This window comes from Grampus griseus (genome assembly GCF_964374135.1).
Source record: "Grampus griseus genome assembly, chromosome: 4".
NCBI lineage: Eukaryota > Metazoa > Chordata > Mammalia > Artiodactyla > Delphinidae > Grampus > Grampus griseus.
Window position 1 is genome coordinate 98,331,525 of NC_138997.1, and position 22,695 is coordinate 98,354,219.

The window sequence follows — 22,695 nt, forward strand, 5'->3', positions numbered from 1 at the left end:
CTCTCTCTCTCTCTCTCTCTCTCTCTCTCCCCTCCCTTCCTCCCTCTCTTCTTTCTTTCTTTTTCTATTTCTCCCCTTCTCTCTTTCTCTTTCGTTCTCTCTCTTTTTTCCTTTAAGTTTGTCCTGGATATGTTCATTTTTATTCAATTTTATCACTAAGAAGTAGCGAAGGGAAGCTATTGTAGATTTTGTATTGTGCTCAGGAATTGCACGGAACTTAACATTTAGATTACAATGCAACATTATAGTCCCATAGCCTTTTTTCTACAAGAGACTTAGGTAACCTTGCCAAGTTTATTCACCCACTTATTTATTAGTTTATTCAATATAATTAATTAAGCACCTTCTATGTGCTGCTAGACTCTGAGCTGGACTGCATAGCCTGTAAGTAATGGATTTAAGATTTGCACACAGTTTTGTTTGACCCCAAATTCCAAAGTGTAATGGGTTTCAGCATGAGAACATTGTTGGTAAAATCTCTTCATATCAGTTATTATCTGTTTCACTTTGGAATATTTCCCTGTCTCAAACAAATGCATTCCAGTTTCATCTCAGTTTTCCAGTCTTTTCCAAGAAATTGAGATTCCTTAAAATGCAAATTAAAGAATATCAAACAGCCTTAATAAAACAAGAAAGTCAATGACACTTATAAATGAAAAGCCTAGGAGATATAGCTTCCTTTGGGAATGGGGGTATCTAGGTGCCAAAAGTATATAATCATGTATTACTCAATATCATCCCATCTAGCCCTTTCTTTCCCTCCCTCCCTTCCTCCCTCCCTCCCTTCCTTTTTCTCTCTACTTTTCTCAGTTATGCTTTCTAGTAGGTTGGTTAGAGTTTTCAGATTTCTTATGCTGAACTCCAGCAACTCCTTTCAAATTACCTTCAAATTTATAAGAAGAGTTTTATATCTTAATAGTGCTAAGAAAATCATAAAATTGAACTTCATTTGGCCAACTTAGGTTATATACATATTCCTTTTAACAACAAAAATAAAACCAACATGGTCCTTTTTTATCAGCTAGGCTTGGGTCACTAGCATCAGCTTCATAGACTGAATTGTGTTTCAAGGTGTTATTTTTATAGCTTCTGAAAAAGTTTAATAAACTCATTGGAAGAGTCATGCATAATGCACAACCAATGATCATTGCAGTGAATAGGTCTCTATAAAAGAAATTAAAAAGGAAAGGTTCATACCAGGCTTCAACTCCCACAATCGCAGTCACTATGTAGACAAAAGAAATAGTCACCTGGCTAACGTCATATCCCCACGGCAGGAAAAGAATCCCTGTGTTATACTTTTCCCAGTGGGACAAGAAGAAAGAAAATAAAACTACCCAGAGCAGGAGATAAAGAACAAAAACACTGACACCAGATGATCCTCGTCCAAAAATGGAATACACAGTTACAACAAAGTAAACACATGACCAACTATCCAGGCCATGGTCAAAAAGCTCCCCTAATGAGGTGCTGGAATTGGTTCTACAGGCTTGCTTTCCATCCACACCATCTAGAGCGCAGGCTACAAAGTTGAGGATGCCCACTACAATCCAAACCCAATCAGGTACATGCTTGTGACCTGGTACTGAAGCATAAAAGTCGGGATCAAAGTATGCCATAAGCAGAAAATTGAACACAACCAGCAGAAAGCCAGAAAAATTTATCAGATTTGGAGTCAGCCAAGTAGGGAACTTCAGAGCCACAGAGGAGAGTGCAGCAACAGGGGTGCAGAGGGCAAAGTGAAGAGAGTCCCGCACGGAGGATCGGCACTGACCAGCACTCACCAGCCTGAGACACTTGTCTGCTCACCCGCCGGGGTGGGCGGGGGCTGGGAGCTGAGGCTCAGGTTTCAGAGGTCAGACCCCAGGGAGGGGACTGGGGTTGGCTGCATGAAGAGAGCCTGAAGGGGGCTAGTGCGCCACAGTTAGACGGGAGGGAGTCCGGGAAAATGTCTGAACCTGCCGAGAGGCAAGAGACCATCGTTTCAGGTGCGCAAGGAGAGGGGCTTCCTGCTCCATGTGCTCACAAATGGCAGAGCACTGCCTAAGTGAGCTCCAGAGATGGGCGTGAGCTGCAGCTATCATCTTGGACCCCAGAGGTGGGCAAAGGAGAGCTACTACTGCCGCCGCTGCCACCAAGAGTCTTGTGTGCAAACGTAGGTCACTACCCACACCCTACCAAGAACCTGTGCAGCATGCCACTGCCAGGGTCTCATGATCTAAGGCCAAATTCCATGGGAGAACACAGGGCATAGCTGAGGCTGTTGCAAATACACACTGACATCTACCACCGCAGGCTGTCCCCGCATCACAATTATGACTACCCTACCCCTCCTTCTCCCTGGGCTGAGTGAGCAAGAGAGCCCTAATCAGCTGCTGCTTTAACCCACTCCTGTCTGGGTGGGTAACAGATGCCTGAGGGTTACCTACAGGCAGAGGTAGGGGCAAAACCAAAGCTGAACTCCAGGAGCCGTGTGAATAAAGAAGAAAAAGAGAAGTTTCTCTGTGCAGCCTCAGGAGCAGTGGACTAAATCCCACAATCCGCTTGATAAACCCTGCATGTGTGGAATACCTGAATACAACGAGTGTTCCCAAAATTGAGGCAGTGGACTTTGGGAGTAACTGTAGACTTGGGGTTTGCCTTCTGTGTTTGATTTGGTTTTGGATTCATGTTTATGTTAGTTTAGCTTTTAGTGATTGTTTTCATTTGTGGTTTGTTTATTGGTTTCGTTGCTCTCTTCCTTTCTTTTTTTCCTCTTTTTGTGACTGTGTGTGTATATTTTTCTTTTTGTGATTTTGTCTGCTTAGTGTTGCTTTTACCATTTGTCTTGGGGTTCTGTCTGTTCATTATTTTTTCTTCCTTTTCTTCTTAGCCATGTGGTTGGTAGGGTTTAGGTGCTCTGACCAGGTGTCGGGCCTGAGCCTCTGAGGTGGGAGAGCTGAGTCCAGGACGCTGGACCACCAGAAACCTCCCAGCCCTAGGTAATATTAATTGCTGGGAGCTCTCCCAGAGATCTCCGTCTCAACACTAAGAACCAGCTCCACCCAAAGGCCACCAAACACCAGTGCTGAATGCCCCATGCCAAACAACTAGCAAGACAGGAACACAACCTCACTCATTAGCAGATGGGCAGTCTAAAGTCATACTAAGTTCACAGACTCCCCCAAACAAACCACTGGATGCACCTTGCCCACCACAGGGACAATGTCCAGCCCCATCCACCACAACACAGGCACCAGTCCCCCCCCCCCCCACCAGGAAGCTTTAACAACTCACTGAACCAAACTCACCCACTGGGGGCAGAAACCAGAAATAAGAGGAACTACAAACCTGCAGCCTGCAAAAAGGAGACCCCAAACACAGTAAGTTAAACAAAATGAGAAGAGAGAGAAATATGTAGCAGATGAAGGAGCAAAGTAAAAACCCACCAGACCAAACAAATGAAGAGGAAATAGGCAGTCTACCTGAAAAGGAATTCAGAGTAATGATAGTAAAGATGATCCAAATCTTGGAAATAGAATGGAGAAAATACAAGAAACGTTTAACAATGACCTAGAAGAACTAAAGCAAACAAACAGTGATGAACAACACAATAAATGAAATTAAAAATTCTCTAGAAGGAATCAATAGTAGAAGAACGGTTAAGTGACCCAGAAGAGAGAAAACTGGAAATAACTGCCCAGAGCAGAATAAAGAAAAAAGATGAAAACAATTGAGGACAGTCTCAGAGACCTCTCGGACAATATTAAATGCACCAATATTCGAATTATAGGGTTCCCAGAAGAAGAAGAGAAAAAGGAAGGGACTGAGAAAATATTTGAAGAGATTATAGACAAAAACTCCCTTAACATGGGAAAGGAAATAGTCAAGCAAGTCCAGGAGCACAGAGAGTCCCATCCAGGTTAAATCCAGTGAGAAACATGCCAAGACACATATTAATCAAACTATCAAAAATTAAATACAAAGAAAAAATATTAAAAGCAACAAGGGAAAAATAACACACAAGGGAATCCCCATAAGGTTAACAGCTGAACTTTCAGCAGAAACTCTGCAAGCCAGAAGACAGTGGCAGGACATATTTAAAGCGATGAAGGAGAAAAATCAACAACCAAGATTACGCTTCACAGCAAGGATCTCATTCAGATTTGACAGAGAAATTAAAACTTTTACAGGCAAGCAAAAGCTAAGAGAATGCAGCACCACCAAAGCAACTTTACAACAAATGCTAAAGGAACTTTTCTAGGAAGGAAACACAAGAGAAGGAAAAGACCTACAATAACAAACCTCCCAAAATTAAGAAAATGATAATAGAAACTTACATATCGATAATTATCTTAAAGGTAAATGGATTAAATTCTCCAACCAAAAGACACAGACTGGCTGAATGGACACAAAAACAAGACCCATATATATGCTCTCTATAAGAGACCCACTGCAGACCTAGGGACACATACAGACTGAAAGTGAGGGAATGGAAAAAGATATTCCATGCAAATGGAAATCAAAGACAGCTGGAGTAGCAATTCTCATATCAGACAAAATAGACTTTAAAATAAAGACTATTACAAGAGACAAAGAGGGACACTACAAAAAGATAAAGGGATCAATCCAAGAAGAAGCTATAACAATTGTAAATATTTATGCAACTAACATAGGAGCAACTCAATACATAAGGCAAATTTTAACAGCCATAACAGCCATAAAAGGGGAAATCAACAATAACACAATCATAGTAAGGGACTTAAACACCACACTTACACCAATGGACAGATTATTTAAAATGCAAATAAATAAGGAAACACAAACTTTAAATGACACATTAGAGCAGATGGACTTAATTGATATTTATAGGACAATCCACCCCAAAACAACAGAATATACTTTCATCTCACGTGCACATGGAACATTCTCCAGGATAGATCATATCATGTGTCACAAATCAAGCCGTGGTAAATATAAGATAATTGATATCATATCAAATATTTTTTCTGACCACAATGCTATGAGACTAGATATCAATTATAGGGAAAAAAAAACTGTAAAAAACACAAACACATGGAGGCTAAACAATATGCTACTAGGTAACCAAGAGATCACTGAAGAAATCAAATAGGAAATCAAAAAAAGCCTAGAAACAAATGACAATGAAAACACAATGACCCAAAACCTATGGGATGAGGCAAAGGCAGTTCTAAGAGGGTAGTTAATAGCAATACAATCCTACCTCAAGAAACAAGAAAAATCTCAAATAAACAACCTAAACTTACACCTAAAGCAATTAGAGAAAGAAGAACAAAAAAAACCTAAAGTTAGCAGAAGGAAAGAAATCATAAAGATCAGATCAGAAATAAATGAATAAGAAATGAAGGAAACAATGGCAAAGATCAATAAAACTAAAAGCTGGGGGCTTCCCTGGTGGTGCAGTGGTTGAGAGTTCGCCTGCCGATGCAGGGGACATGGGTTCATGCCCCGGTCAGGGAAGATCCCACATGCTGCGGATTGGCTGGGTCCATGAGCCATGGCCACTGAGCCTGCGAGTGCAGAGGCTGTGTTCCACAATGGGAGAGGCCGCAACAGTGAGAGGCCCGCGTACTGAAAAGAAAAACAAAAAAAACTAAAAGCTGGTTGTTTGAGAAGATAAACAAAATTGATAAACCATTAGCCAGGGTCATCAGGAAAAAAGAGGGAGAAGACTCAAATCAACAGAATTAGAAATGAAAAAGGAGAAGTAACAGCTGACACAGCAGAAATACAAAAGATTATGAGAGACTACTACAAGCAACTCTATGCCAGTAAAATGGACAACCTGGAGGAAATGGACAAGTTCTTAAAAAAGCACAACCTTCCAAGACTGAACCAGGAAGAAATAGAAAATATAAACAGACCAATCACAAGCACTGAAATTGAAACTGTGATTAAAAATCTTCCAGCAAACAAAAGCCCAGGACCAGATGGCTTCACAGCTGAATTCTATCAAACACTTAGAGAAGACCTGACACCTATCCTTCTCAAACTCTTCCAAAATATAACAGAGGGAGGAACACTCCCAAACTCATCCTATGAGGTCACCATCACCTCTATACCAAAAGCAGACAAAGATGTCACAAAAAAAAAAGCTGCAGACCAATTTCCCTGATGAACATAGATGCAAAAATCCTCAACAAAATACTAGCAGACACAATCCAACAGCACATTAAAAGGATCAAACACCATGACCAAGTGGGGTTTATCCCAGGAATGCAAGGATTCTTCAATATACACAAATCAATCAATGTGATATATCAGAGTAACAATTTGAAGGATGAAAACCATATGATCTTCTCAATAGATGCAGAAAATGCTTTCAACAAAATTCAACACCCATTTATGATAAAAAACCCTCCAGAAAGTAGGCATAGAGGGAAACTACCTCAACCTAGTAAAGACCATATATGATAAACCCAGAGCCAACAACATTGCCCGTGGTGAGAAACTGAAACCATTTCCTCTAAGATCAGGAACAAGGCCCACTCTCACCACTATTATCCAACATAATTTTGGAAGTTTTAGCCACGGCAATCAGAGAAAAAAAAGAAATAAAAGGAATCTAAATCGGAAAAGAAGAAGTAAAACTGTCACTGTTTGCAGATGACATGATACTATACATAGAGAATCCTAGAGATGTTACCAGGAAAATACCAGAGCTAATCAATGAATTTGGCAAAGTAGCAGGATACAAAATTAATGCACAGAAATCTCTTGCATTCCTATGCACTAATGATGAAAAATCTGAAAGAGAGATTCAGGAAACACTCCCATTTACCATTGCAACAAAAAGAATAAAATATCTAGTAATAAACCTACCTAAGGAGACAAAAAACCTATATGCAGAAAACTATAAGACACTGATGAAAGAAATTAAAGATTATACCAACAGATGGAGAGATATACCATGTTCTTGGACTGGAAGAATCAACTTTGTGAAAATGACTATACTACCCAAAGCAATCTACAGATTAAGTGCCATCCCTATCAAACTACCAATGGCATTTTTCACAGAACTAGAACAAAAATGTTTACAATTTGTGTGGAAACATAAAATACCGCAAATAACCAAAGCAATATTGAGAAAGAAAAACGGAGCTGGAGGAATCATGTTCCCTGACTTCAGACTATCCTGCAAAGCTACAGTAATCAAGACGGTACGGTGCTGGCACAAAAACAGAAATGTAGATCAATGGAACAGGATAGAAAGCCCAGAGATAAACCTACGCACATATGGCCACCTTATCTTTGATAAAGGAGGCAAGAATATACAATGGAGTAAAGACAGTCTCTTCAGTAAGCGGTGTTGGGAAAACTGTACAGTTACATGTAAAAGAATGAAATTAGAACACTTCCTTACACCATACACAAAAATAAACTCAAAATGAATTAAAGGCCTAAATGCAAGGCCAGACACTATAAAACTGTTAGAGCAAAACATAGGCAGAACTCTCTGATATAAATCACAGCCAGATCCTTTTTGACCCACCTCCTAGAGAAATGGAAATAAAAATAAAGAAATGGGACCTAATGAAACTTAAAAGCTTTTGCACAGCAAAGGAGAACATAAACAAAATGAAAAGAGAACCCTCAGAATGGTAGAAAATATTTGCCAACGAACCAACCAAAGGATTAATCTCCAAATATATCTCCAAATTAATCTCCAAATTAATCTCCAAATTAATCTCCAAAATATACAAGCACCTCATTCAGCTCAAAAAAGCAAACAACCCATCCAAAAATGGGCAGACGACCTAAGTAGACATTTCTCCAAGGAAAATATACAGATTGCCAACAAACACATGAAATGATGCTCAATATCACTAATTATTGGAGAAATGCAAATCAAAACCACAATGAGGTATCACCTCACACCAGTCAGAATGGTCATCATCAAAAAATCTACAAGCGATAAATTCTGGGGAGGGTGTCGAGAAAAGGGAACCCTCTTGCACTGTTGGTGGAAATGTAAGTTGATACAGCCACTATGGAGAACATTATAGAGTTTCCTTAAAAAACTAAAAATAGAACTACCATATGAACCAGCAATCCCACTACTGGGCATATACCCTGATAAAATCATAATTCTAAAAGAGTCATGTACCACAATGTTCATTGCAGCACTATTTACAATAGCCAGACAGGGAAGCAACCTAAGTGTCCATAGACAGATGAATGGATAAAGATGTGCACATATATGCATTAGAATATTACTCAGCCATAAAAAGAAATTGAGTTATTTGTAGTGAGGTGGATTGACCTAGAGAGTTTCAAACAGAGTGAAGTAAGTCAGAAAGAGAAAAACAAGTACCGTATGCTAACACATATATATATGGAATCTTAAAAAAAAAAAAAAGGTTCTAATGAACCTAGGGGCAGGACAGGAATAAAGATGTAGATGTAGAGGAGAGACTGAGGACATGGGAGGGGGAGGGGAAGCTGGGACGAAGTGAGAGAGTGGCATGGACATATATACACTACCTAATGTAAAATAGATAGCTAGTGGGAAGTAGCCGCATAGCACAGGGAGATCAGCTCAGTGCTTTGTGACCACCTAGAGGGGTGGGATAGGGAGTGTGGGAGGGAGACGCCAGAGGGAAGAGATATGGGGACATATGTATATGTATAACTGATTCACTTTATTATGAAGCAGAAACTAACACATCATTGTCAAGCAATTATACTCCAATAAAGATGTAAAAAGAAAAAAAAATATTAGGGACCAAGAAGGACTTTTCAAAATAAAACTTGTTGGGAAAAAAGAAACAGAGTTAAAATAAAAGTTAAAAGAGAGAGGGAAAGAGAGCAAACTTAGGCTCTGCAGTCATTCAGCCTAAGTTCAGATTGTTGCTCTTCTCATTGCAAGCTCTGAGACCATAGATAGATAAACTCTCCTTCCATTTTTAGGGTTGCTAAGAGTATTTAGTCATCTTACTGCTGTAAGCGTTGAAAGAGTCAGTATATCATGGGTAAAATGGTTGGAACAGTTGCCAGCATATAGTAAATTCTCAAAAAGTATCATTACTAATAGTGATTATTTTCTTTTTTTTTTTTTCTCTACGCGGGCCTCTCATTGTTGTGGCCTCTCCCGTTGCGGAGCACAGGCTCCGGACACGCAGGCTCAGTGGCCACGGCTCACGGGACCAGCCGCTCCACGGCATGTGGGATCCTCCCAGACCGGGGCACAAACCCGTGTCCCCTGCATCAGCAGGCAGACTCTCAACCACTGCGCCACCAGGGAAGCCCAATAGTGATTATTTTCAACCCAAGGAAAACCATTATGAACCCAGGCAACTGCTCCCTATCTTCCTCTCAGCTTTTCTCTGTGTGTCTACTTTAATCTTCCCCGTCTTTGCAGAATGGTTTGCCCTCCTTCTGAATGCATGTCTTACTTTGCCGCCCTGTCTCTCTTGAGCTTCTGTGTCCTCTGTTCATGCAACCTGTCCAGACGCTTCAGTGTCCCTCAAACCCACTCCCAAATATCAGGAAGAGGTAGTCTGATTATAAATCTTGGGTCATTCAGATACAATCAGATTTAGAAACAGGTTAAACAGGCTCCTGTAGTAGAAACATGGTTGTGAGGCCCAAGATCTCTTACAAAACAGGGTTAAGAAAGAAGAAATGGGCTTGGCAGATCCCTCTTAATTAGAAGATAATTTTAACATAAATTGGCCTTGGAAATAAAATTATTTTCATTTTATGTCCATGACAATTAGAGTTGTATCTGGTGTTTATAATCTTAACAGAATGTAGGAGATGGCCAACTGAGATTGGGAAACCAGGGCTTAAAGGAATGTCTTGCCCTTCTAATTCTGCCATTTTAAAAATCATTTTCCTGCAATAAAATGATTGTGCAATAAGTGTTGCTTATTTTCTCTGAAACCAGTAGCCTGGACCAGAGCAAAAGAGAGTATGTTGGTGACATCATTTAATGTCTTATGAAACAAATGTTGTATTTGTTGTACTTAAGTTATCACAAAAAAAATAATAACTGTTTTATAATCTCTTTAAAAGAAAGAAATGCGATAGGCAAAAAATAAAATAAAGATAAATTAATTTCCAATTTCAATCACAGAAAGACAACCCAAGACCATAATGAAATACTATCGATATTTTACTCCTTCTGAATGAATTAGCAAAATTTAAGAAATATGACCCTACCAATGTATTGCTAAAGCCTTAAAGAAAGAATAACTCTCATCTGGTGCCGTGAGACGTGGAAAGTGGCACAACCATTTTGGAAAACAATCCAGAGTATGTCACAAAATTGATCATACACATACACTGTAATCTGGCAGTTCTATTCAGCTATAAAGTTAAAATCAGTCCTAGAGAAGCACCTGCTTACAGGACAAGGTCACATGTCAAGGTTGATCCCAGAAGTGTTTGTACCACTAGATTACCTAAGTTACAAGGTGAGTTCAGGGGCTTCTGTCCTATTGCTGTATCTTGACTTATGTTTATGTTACATATTTTCTACTAAGTTATCAAATACTGAATAATATAACACATTAAAACATTAAAAAACATGACATACAAGGGGTATAAATAACATTCTATGAGCATTCAGAAGAGAGAATCATTACAATATTATTTTAAGATCGTGAAAGCAGGGAAATTCTTGCGTGTGGTAGCATTTTAAGACACCCTGAAGGCTGTATTATTCATAATTTATACCTTGCCCTGTTTTTCAAAAGATATAAAATTCTTATAAACATGTTATAAAACAAAATTTAAAAATAGCAAGGAGCAGAAAACAGGAGGTAGGGGAAAATAATGAGTGAAAAAGAAAAAGGAAGTAAGAAAGGTATAACATTAGCAAATTGTAATTCACAGTATTCAGTTAATTTTTGTTTAGGAGGTTGGATGTAAATTTGCCTCTAACCAAATGAAGAGAAAAATACTGTCAGTTATTATATCAATAATTGCTAAGTCTGCTAAAGGGGAAGGAAAAGGATTGTTTTGTTAGCTGCTTATTGATTTGTGCTTTGTTTTTTTTCCTGGCACTATTTTCTTAAAAGGAGATGCTGTGAAACATGACAATAAAGGCCATTCTGAGAAAAATAAAAACAGAATTAAAGTACCTATGTAAAAATGAGCAAATAAATAAAGAAATAAGCAGCATATGTAAGAGGAATCAAAGAGGATTTCCACCTCATTTTGCTGCAAATGCTTGACTGGAGACAGTTAATAAGGTTCCAAAGACAGACTGGGACCAGACAGACAGAGAGTGACACACAGTGGTACTCAAAGGGTGGTCCCTGGACCAGAAGCATCAGCACTTCCAGGGAGCATGTAAGAAATGCAAATTACTGGCAACACTGCAGACCTACTCAATTGGAACCTCTGGGGATGAGGCTAAGAAATCTGGGTTTTAATGATCCTCTAGGCAGTTCTGATGTGTGCTAATGATTTTGAACCACAAGGCCAAACAGTTTGGATTATACACTCTATGTAATTAAGTACCACTGTAGGTATTTTCCAATCCTAGACCCCCCTTAAGTTCCCATGCTCCTGTGCCCCAGGAGCCAGGATAAATTTCTGCTGCCGTCACTTAGAAGTGGAATTATGAGCCGAAGTGGAACTATGATCCAAAGTAAATACTCTTGGCGTTTAGTGCATTACAATCTGAGAGAAAATTCTAAAGCAGGATGTCTCAAGCGCAACAATTTTGACATTTCAAGGCTTGATAATTCTTTGCTTTGGGAAGCTTTCCTCTGTGTGTTAGGATGTTTAACAGCATCCCTGTAGGATATTCAACAGTATCCCTGGCCTCTCTACTCACCAAATGCCACTAACATCACTTACATAATATAAGACAATCAAAAATATCTCCAGACATTGCCCAATGTTTTCTGAGGGACAACATTGTCCCCGGTTGAGAACCACTGTACTAAAATATTTCTAAACTAAAATATATACTCTGTCATTTGATCCCTGGGGTTGTTCTCACCTATGTCCTTGGTGCTCAGGTTGTATAGGGAATTCTTCTAAAGTACTGAGTGTGCCAACTCAGAGTACATGTTATGATAAAGATGATGATGAAATTGATAATGGTAATCATGATGCAAATAAAATGATTTATAATAATTTACCTAAAAGACCTTGAAATGCTCTTACACCAGAGAGCCCAGAAATATGTTAATTCCAGAGTCTTTCCAACATAACAGACTACTCATGCCTAATGTCAGCCCAGAAGAATCAATTTTCTAAAGTTTTGGGGATGACAGCAGTCTTTAAATTTATGTACGATTATCTTAGGAATTTATTAAACATTCATATTCCTGGGCCTTAATCTCAGTTATTTTGATTTAGTAGGCCCAGTTAGGAGCCAAGGAAATAGCATTTTAATAAGCATTCCAGGTACTTTTGATGCAGTTATGTGCTGCCCCATGGGAAATACTGCTCTTAAGAATGGATAATATAGCAGGAACTCTGCTCCACATTGTTATAATCTAAATGGGAAAAGAATTTGAAAAAGAATAGGTACATGTATACGTATAGCTGAATCATTTTACTGTACACTGTAACAATGTGACACATTGTTAATCAACTATACTCCAATATTAAATAAAAATATAAAAAAAGAATGGATAATGGGAGCACTGAATCTGAAGAAAGCTGAGTTACCTTACTAATTAAGAAACATTTCCTTTCCAAAAACAGGTTTTAATCTGGACTATTCACTGTCACCTTCTATTGAGAGGAGCAAGCAGATAAGTGATGATGTAAACAAATGAAACATACCTGATATAAAACCATAGGCACTGATGAGGAATGTAGCTAATTAAAACACAGCAGTCCCTACTAAGCTATAGGTGATTCTTGTCAAGCAACAATAAAGCTCATGAGTACCAGGTCTCCTGATATCTAAACATAGACTAGAATTTCAGATCTTTATGTCAGCTCTTCTAATCTTAAAAGGAATAGTTATCAGTAATTCAATTTTTGTTCAAGCTCTTTATTTTTCAGACTGGATTTGGACTACAGATCTCTTGTTATGACATCTGTAATAATGGAACCAGTCCATTTGAGAACCAGTGAACAAAAAATCATAGTGGAGGAATCTATGCCTAAGCTGGAAGTTTTCCTGAATTCCATCTCCACTGTACACAAAATCCTTCACTGTTTTTTGTTTTGGTTTCGGGTTTTTTGAATACCGTAGCCCGAACTTTCAGTATGTAATTCTGTCTATACTTTGTACAGCTGGTGTTTTGGCTTTGGGAGAAGGAAGGGAAAAGATGCCAGGGGGAAGGAAGACATTTCCAGCTTTGTCTCCTGGTGGTTTCTGTGGAGACTCTGCTGTCATTGCATGCATTAGATATATTTGTCTGAGTTCCCAGAGGTGCTGAATGGTCCAAGAGAATAGGTAGAGTCAGAGCTAGGAGAGGAGCAGAAAGATACAGCACTGGGGAAGCTCTCCAAAGTGTCAATTGGTCTAAACCCTCTGCTTACATACATAAGTATGCTTGACAGAAGGAGGATGCGAGGCCAAAACCCGGATACACTTAATAATAGTTATCAAGTATGGAGTACTTAATATATAGCAGGTACTGAGCTAACCCTTGGACACACACATACATATTGTACATACATACACAGGTACATACTTGCATATATACATACATGTCAGATATGTGGTGACACATGACTGGTAAATCTTGGAGCTGGAAATTAGAACCTATGTGTGTCTACAAAATCAATGCTCATAAAATTTTCACGTGGGATTTACACTCAAAAATATTTAAAACAGCAAAGTCTCTGCAAATACTAAGTGCACAGTTTGTTTTGTTTTGTTTTGTTTTTTGTTTTTTGTTTTTGTGGTATGTGGGCCTCTGACTGTTGTGGCCTCTCTCGTTGCGGAGCACAGGCTCCAGACACGCAGGCTCAGCGGCCATGGCTCACGGGCCCAGCCGCTCCGCGGCATGTGGGATCTTCCCGGACTGGGGCACGAACCCGTGTCCCCTGCATCAGCAGGCAGACTCTCAACCACTGCGCCACCAGGGAAGCCCAAGTGCACAGTTTTGAATCATATCTGCTATAGATGACATTCAAGGCACTACATCCGAAGTCCTAAGGTTAAAAGGAATGTTCTTATAAGCAGTACTCGATCCTGATGTAGTGAAGTTCTCTAATTCTCAAATGCAACCCATTTTATGACAAATATAAATTGAGTGATAACTTTTTAAAATATTTTGGCAAGGGAAAGAAATACTACTCCATAAGTGTAAATACAAAATACTGAAAGAAATATTTTAAAATATATATTTAAAATATATCTTAAAATTAAAATTCAGTAGTTCTCTTTCTTGCCAAAATCTCTGGAGCGCTATAAAACCTTAGCATTGCTGCAGCTCTGTAAGAAAGAAATGCACAGAAATTCCTAAGTGGCATACCCACAGAACTGGGTAACTTGGGTAATTCCAGCATCTTCACAAGTTTCTGAAATAACAAAGAACAGAAGTTGAACACTCCCATCAGATAGAGTGTATTTTAGAGATGTTCAAATGCAGAGCTCCTAATGATAAATAGGCATTCACTACATGAACAGTCAAGGGGATGTTTTTCTAAGCTAGTGATTAGCATATGGAAAGATTAAAGGCCTTTAACCAAAACAGTCAGTTCATGGGAAAAAAATAATATAGTATTCCTACAAAGAAGAGCAGAGAGTAGTAGAAAACTAGCCTAGCAATAGGATTAGATTTAGCTCATTTTGAATTCAATGCATGTAAAATGACAATTTCATCCAATTGCTTAAAACTCACAAATGGGTCTACAGTACTACAGAACACTACTCAGCAGTTAAAGGAACATGTACCACCATGGATGAAGCTCAAACAATTACGCTGAATGGAAGAAGCCAGAAAAAAAAAGAATATATGTTGTATGTTCATTTATATAAAACTCTGGAAAATACAAACTAATCTATAGTGAAAGTAGATCAGTGGTTGCCTGGGGATAGAGGTAGGGGTGGCAGGGATTGGGGGAAAGAGAAATAACAGAGGGCTGCAATGAAGCTTTTGAAGGTGATAAATATTTTCTCTCCCTTGATTTGAAGATGGTTTCGTGGGTGTGTCTATAAGTTATGAAATTATGCATGTTAAACACTTGTCATTTACTATATGCCAATTATACCTTAAGAAAGCTGGCAAAAAATCAAACAGATCAAAAAGCATTATACTTTGCATTTGGCTACCTAAAAGTTCTGTGAAGATATACATAGAACCCAAAATAGTTTCCCATTGGAGTGGTATAAGAACAAGGTAAATAGAGCCTACAAAGAAAGAGGACATTTCTTCATATATCTCTCAATTAAATTAATCAGATATTTATTAAGCACCCTCTCTGTGCCAATTACTCTTTTTGACGTTAAAGATGCATTGGTACACAATATAAAAAAATCACTATCATTGAGAAGAATATGGTGTGAGCATACTTACCATATAATTTAATTAAAATATTGAATAGCAAAAATACTGTTCGAGTTTTATTTGTAAAATACCTATTTTTAAAATCACTATCATTGCATTTGTTTATATATGTAGAGGTAATATACATATATGTGTGTGTGTTTGTGTATGTGTGTGTGTGTGTACACTTTTCATATTATTTCTCTTTCCCAGAATGCCTTTCCTGGTCTCTTAACTTATTCATCTTTTAAACTTCCATTTACTCTCAAGGCAGCTATAAAGTACTTCTTCCATTGTGAGTTTTTTGCTAATCTCAGTTGTACACTGATCACCCCTTCTTATGTGCCTTTACAAGGCCTCAACCATACTTCAGTCATATCATCTGTTAAATTTCCTGCCACTTATTTATTGGCATTGGTGTTTCCTCCACTAGACTATCATCTCTGTGAAAATATTACCTGTGTATTCTCAGCAATTATCAAAGTACCCAACATATAAGTATATACTTATTGAAAGAATTAATGCAGTACTTCTCATTCCTGCCTTGGTACAGATGTTCTAAGGTATGGATGGAAAAGAGGTACAATCTATAGAGTACCAGAGTTGGTCAGAAGCTCTCTATTCACAAGAATTCTAATGTCATTTCTGAATTCTAGACAGAAGGTCATGTTTGTTTAGGAACGTCTGCCATGGGTTTAGTAAAGAGAAAATGAGGACATATGCACCGCATACTTGTGATTTTTAGACTTGGGAATATAAAATATGAAAATAAAATAAAACATTATATAAAACAGTTCTTTAAATCGGTTTTCCTATCCAAAATGGACTGTCACCATTTCTTTCTAGAACACATGGTCTTTTTTCTATTTGCTATGTTGGGTGCTAAAATTGAGATGTCCTTCATCTTCTCACATGTCCTTATTTAGATGAGATAAGAAATCAGTGGCAGATATATGGCTCTTTAAAAATAAACATGAACTTGGGAGTTGTTGAAAGATGAGAAAAGAGAAAAGGGAAAGAGAGGGGGAATGGAAGATGACTTAGTGGAGATGGACAAAGAAATATGGAGTGTGAGAACTGTCCCTGACAGAGAAGGTCAAAGGATGTACAGACACTGAATGTCAACTTCTGTGGCAAACCTGCCCTGTGTGACTGCTGTTTCATGAACTCAAGGGATTTCAACTAAAATCTGAGTCAGGTGAGAGAAGAGAATAGTCACAAAATAAAATGGCTCCCGTAGGTTAGAGAGTTTAGTATAGTTGTGAGGAAAACAGAGCTGAAAGTGACCATAACAATGTAAAAGTTACACAATTCTTGGAGAGGCAATGGATTCTTCTGAAACATTATAGGAAAGCCAAGAAGACTTTATGAAAATATCACAGCACAGGGTGATACGGGTTACAAAGAGCATAATATGATTATATACATCTTTATAGATTACAGTAGATCTTTGATCATGATTTTGTTGGATTCTTATGACTATTCTGGAAGACAAGCAGGTCAGGAACTATTATCCATTCTGAAGTAACTGAGGCTCCTAGAAGTTAAAAATCACCCTGGAGCCAGAGAGTCTGGGAAGGAGAATGTGCTGCAAGACCTCTCCTTTTCCGTTTCCCCTCCCCCTCCCTTCTCCTCTTCCTCTTCTCTTTTTCCATTTATTTCCTTTCCTTTCCTTCCTTCCTTCCTTCCTTCCTTCCTCTTTCTCCTCCGTCCCTCCCTCTTTCTCTTTCTTTCTTTCCTACCAGACTGAGCATATGTAAACCTTCATTTAATAGTTCAAAGCTTATACATTGGAGGTCATGGCTGTGAACACAAGCAATAAACATACACAGTTATACATGAGACTACAGGAAATAAAGAAGATGGAACCATATTTTTATGGCAAGGATGCCTTGATATATGATCTACTTTTGAAATGAATATGTAATATAAATGTATATTTTGTCATTGATTTTTTTTGACCCAGGAATTAAGCACAATAAAAGGCTCTGACTATGTGATTCTGCTTATTTGACCTTGATCACTAAACATTTTATTAAAATGTAGCTTCTTGAGGTTTTCTGTGTATGTGTCATTATACCATATATGTACAGCATACTGTATATGTGTACACATACACCCATACACACACACACACACATATATATAACTTTAAATAAATAATTTTTAACCAAAACCAAGGAGTTTTTATTTCTATGATTGTTTGACTGGGTTAGGAAATTGTATTTATAAAGACCCCTCTGGCCACAAACAGTGTTTTACTCTGGATAAGAAATTTCTTTCTTCCTTGATGAAGACAACTTTTTTTTTCTTTTTATGGGAACTAAACTATTCTCCAATTCCCCTGGTGGGATATGAATTAATATAGTAGAACAGAGTTTACCCTCAACAGCTGCAACTTGCACCTGTGCAGTATACTCTTAATCCTTTTTCACTGCAGTATGATAGGGAAAAAAGGAGGGGAAAATGTTTTATGGAAACTTCCAACTGAGATGCTTAATGCATTATTAGGAACAGAAATTCTCAGTGGGATTTAACCATGCCTATTAAGAATTAGGCTTAGGAAACCAAATATAAAAAGTATATAACATTTCCCCAACCTGCACTGAGATCGACAGTGGTATCCATACTGCTCATTTTCTGGTTTTTCTCCAATATGTCATACTAAGGTTCCCCGGAAAATTTCATCTCCTGGCTTCTTTGATCCCTAGCCAACAGAACAGAGACATTTATAATAGCACACTGGCATTATGTGAGAATCATTGGCCAAGACAGAACACAAATCAGCTCTGCTGTATGCCTGCTCTGCATCATTAAGCATTAATAAAGTGATGTCTAATTGTTTCTCATTCCTGGGCTCCAGGCTCTTTATTGCTTGGTACTACTGTGCAGCTTCCCTTGGAAGTCAAGTTAATTCTTCCAACTGTTGAGATGGCAGGCTCATGCTTCCCTATGGAGGCAATGTCATTAACCTGCTATGATTTGGAAGGTAAAGGAAGGGAGAAAATGTTCCTAATCGTGGGCATCTAAGAAAACATCCTCTGTGTTGCTTTTAGATGCCAATTCTTTTACCTCTGAATCCCAAATGCTTCCATCCCCTCTCAGCTTCTTGTGAAGATCTATGCCAACAATCAAAAATATCCTAGCATCGTCCATTGTTATTTGGAGAAATTTTCAGCAATAGATGTGTATAAATGTGTACAACATCTGAAGAATCTTCTCTAGAGAAACTTTGTAAATAATGTATAATAAGAGAAAATTGGAAAATACAGACGATTAAACAGTCAGCCAATTTATACCATCACATAGAGATATGCCTTTTCATATGCCTTGTCTGTGTGTGTGTATATATATATATTTATTTTTAAAAGGCTTTATGTGTCTAAGCAAAACAAATCCCTCTCATCAGAAAATAATGGTCAACTTATGTGTGTGTTGGGCGTAGGAGAAAATATTTATTGCTCACTGCTAAAAAAATAAAAGGAGAAAATGGTATTAAAGACTGTCACTACACTTGACAATTTACTACATGGAGACTATGAGAGTATTATTATCTTTGCAAAATATTTCATTTCACCTAGAATCTCCCCATAAAGCCCATGTGGCAAATCTAGTTTAGGATTCAGTGCCAACTTTTACACTAGACAAATAAGACCTAAAATCTCCAAATGCAGCAAACAGTTCCTGTTGACCAAGTAGTAAAATAAAATTCAGGAAGGGGTAAGGGTGAGTTTAGGAAATTCAATGACCTCAGGAGTTATAAGACAGAAGACTTTTCATTTTTAATGAGGGCTGTAGGGGATTTAGGGTACACGAATGTGGTTTTGATTAAAAATATCAGTCACATATTGCATGCAAACATTTAAAGGAAGGCTAAGTTGCAATAAAGTTTCTATGGAGTCAGGTTATATCAAAATGCATTCTGATGAATTTATTTGATTAATATGAATCCGCTGAATGACTAAAGGAAGTAAATACCAATTATATTCCTCTTATTTGGAAATATTAGTGTCCTACAGTGAAACCAAAAGTATCCAAAGATTATATGATCTTTTAGGTATCCATTTTGCCATCATTTTAGATCACTGAATTTCTCTTTTCCTTTCAAGATACACTATGAAGTGTCAGCCAGCCATATTTTTAAGTAGATGCATTTGCTTCCTTTGACTTAGTTTATTGCCCTTGTGGCTCCAAGGGTTGAATGCTTATGGCAACGCCCTGCAAGACACGTGTTGGTGGCTGAGACCTCTGCATGACTGTCACTTCTCTTTGGTTTATGTCGCAAAGTTGAGTGGGTCTGTCCTTTGAGTGGCTGCAGGGACAGGGACTGGGAGACAGAAATCAGAGTGACAGCTTAGCTCAAAACAGACACATCATCACAGACTGATGTGCTTCAGAGGACAAGTGCCTGTAGCTGGCATTTCCACCATATCCATGGGCTTAAAAGTACATATTTACTTAAAGTTATAGGATTTTCAGATCTGCATAGGAGCTTAGAATCCTTCTTACTTTACACTCGAAGAAAATGGCACCTACAGAAATGAAGGGGCACTTTTGCCTGGTAAATGTCATGACTTGGACAACTTATATCTGCTGGTTCTCAGTACCAATAGAAACAAGGCTCTCTCCATAGTCTCTTAATGTTACATTTTTTACAGTTCTGGACCAGGACAGCTGGAATCTTAGGTACATCCTTGGTATGAGTAGAGGTTGTTTTCTTTTTAGATTACAGTCTCCCTCTTATACCACTCAAGCTGCCTTGCAAGTATGAACAGGTGATGTATAAGGAGAACTTTAAAAGAAAATGTGACTCAGTATAATCCCATTATCTTTCTGGAAAGCTGTTCAAAATCTACTCCCTGTGTTTGTTTAATCTCTCAATATGTTTTCTGATAAAAGATCTCTCATTTTATCTATAAAACAGGGACTCAATGTATTTTATTTGATTCAGTTGTCCCATTGACTTATTTGGGGATACGTGCAGCAAAGGAGAGTGGGCTGACAATTAAGTAGATGAAACTGTCCACAGAAGCAGAAATCAATTCTATCCATAGTATAGAATAATTCTTCCCATCAAGAAGGTTATAAATACAGTAGACAAGTACTTCCAGCTGTACAGTCTTACCTGTCCACCAATTTACCCCTTCCTGGCCTAGGCAGTATCAAAAGAAAGGTGTAAAGAGGGTGTTAACAGTAGGGGTAGAAGGCGGGTTCAATCCATTCCAGATGTGGTAGTTGACACCTTGTCTTAACTTTGTTCTCATTCTAACACCCCATGTATCGTTGACAATGGGGCAATCAGGAAACATAGTCAAAGACTGAAGTACCAGGATTAGGTGTTAATAATTAGGACAGGAACTCCTCTGACTGAAACAAACATTTTGGTAATCTATTTCTCAAAGTTTTACACAAGATCTTTTTTTATCTGAATTTTTTTTAAAACATCCTTATTGGAGTATAATTGCTTTACAATGGTGTGTTAGTTTCTGCTTTATAATAAAGTGAATCAGTTTTACATATACATATGTCCCCATGTCTCTTCCCTCTTGCGTCTCCCTCCCTCCCACCCCTCTAGCTGGTCACAAAGCACCAAGCTGATCTCCCTGTGCTATGTGGCTGCTTCCCACTAGCTATCTATTTTACATTTGGTAGTGTATATATGTCCATGCCACTCTCTCCCAGCTTACCCTTCCCCCTCCTTGTATCCTCAAGTCCATTCTCTAGTAGGTCTGTGTCTTTATTGCTGTCTTGCCCCTAGGTTCTTCATGACCCTTTTTTTTTTTCTTAGATTCCATATATATGTGTTAGCATACGGTATTTGTTTTTCTCTTTCTGACTTACTTCACTCTGTATGACAGACTCTAGGTCCATCCACCTCACTACAGATAACTCAGTTTCATTTCTTTTTATGGCTGAGTAATATTCCATTGTATATATGTGCCACATCTTCTTTATCCATTCCCCTGTTGATGCGCACTTAGGTTGCTTCCATGTCCTGGCTATTGTAAATAAAGCTACAATGAACATTGTGGTACATGATTCTTTTTGAATTATGGTTTTCTCAGCGTATATGCCCAGTAGTGGGATTGCTGGGTCATATGGTAGTTCTATTTTTAGTTTTTTAAGGAACCTCCATACTGTTCTCCATAGTGGCTGTATCAATTTACATTTTTATCTGACTTTGAAATTACACTTTTTTAAACCAGTTTTACAATTACACTTTTTCTTCTTCTGCGCATTCTATTTGGAAAACATGGATGTGTGGTTTTTTCTCTTTTTTCTACCCCATTTAAAGCCACAGGATATGATATTCTGAGCTGTATTGCAGAACCTAATTCATCAATTGGTATGGGTTTAATGCTGCCTTATTGCAGAGCAAGAGGGTGAAACAGACAAATAAGATTTTAGTTTTATTTTGAAGTGTTTTGATCCAAAAGACTTCTTGAAAGAGCTTCAGAAACCACCAGGGACCATGCTTTGAAAACCATCGAATTAAAAGATATTCTCCTGAAACTAACTATGTTTACAATAAGAGTTTGGAGCATGGATATATATGGAAGAGTTAAAGCAGGGTTAGAAGTTGATATTTGAAAATGGGTAAGTTGATGAAAATGGTCAAAGACATTTCTTATACCAGGAAAAGAAAGAGAAAATGAATGGAGAAAAGAAAGTACTTGACTAAGGTAGAAGGAAAGTACTTGACTAAAATACTTGTTCTAGAAGACCCTGGCCTCTTCAAGTGTGGTAATGCTGATGCAGCACATCTAAGACATGTATAGATACTTGAGGATACATACCAGGTATATATACTTCCAAATAAGAAAAATGTTCTCCAAAACTAATTTCCTATAGATTGTATAGAAGTAAGAGTGCACCAAACTGTTTAACAAATCAAGATCACTATCAAAACAGAAATTAGTGAAGACGCTTACCTTACTGAGGAGCCCTAAACTGGGATGGAGTTGTAATTCTAAATTAGATATTCACTTTGACCTCACTGAGAAACTGAGGTTTAAATAAAGATTGGAAACACATGAGGGATGTAACCATGTAGGTATGTAAGTGAAGAATATTTTAGGCAGTGGGAATAGCCAGTGCAAATGCCCTAACTCAGGAAAATGCCTGGAGTGTTTAAGAAAAACTATAAGGAAACCAGTGTGACTAAAGAAAAGTAGCAATTGAATGGTTGTAGAATCTAAGTTTAAAGAGGCAACAGAGAGCCAGTGTGTAGGGTTTTGTTGGTCATTGTAAGAACTTTGGC

General features: G+C 38.1%; 1 protein-coding gene across 1 annotated transcript; it reads right to left on the minus strand.

The window, feature by feature from the left end:
* Positions 1–980: 980 nt before the first annotated feature.
* On the minus strand, positions 981–18,590 carry LOC309822301 (ethanolaminephosphotransferase 1-like; the record flags this gene model as incomplete). The annotated part of the gene is made up of 2 exons (XM_082654029.1): positions 981–1,769; positions 18,507–18,590. The coding sequence occupies 2 exons, from the start codon at positions 18,588–18,590 to the stop codon at positions 981–983; spliced, it is 873 nt and encodes a 290-aa protein (XP_082510155.1).
* Positions 18,591–22,695: the final 4,105 nt, after the last annotated feature.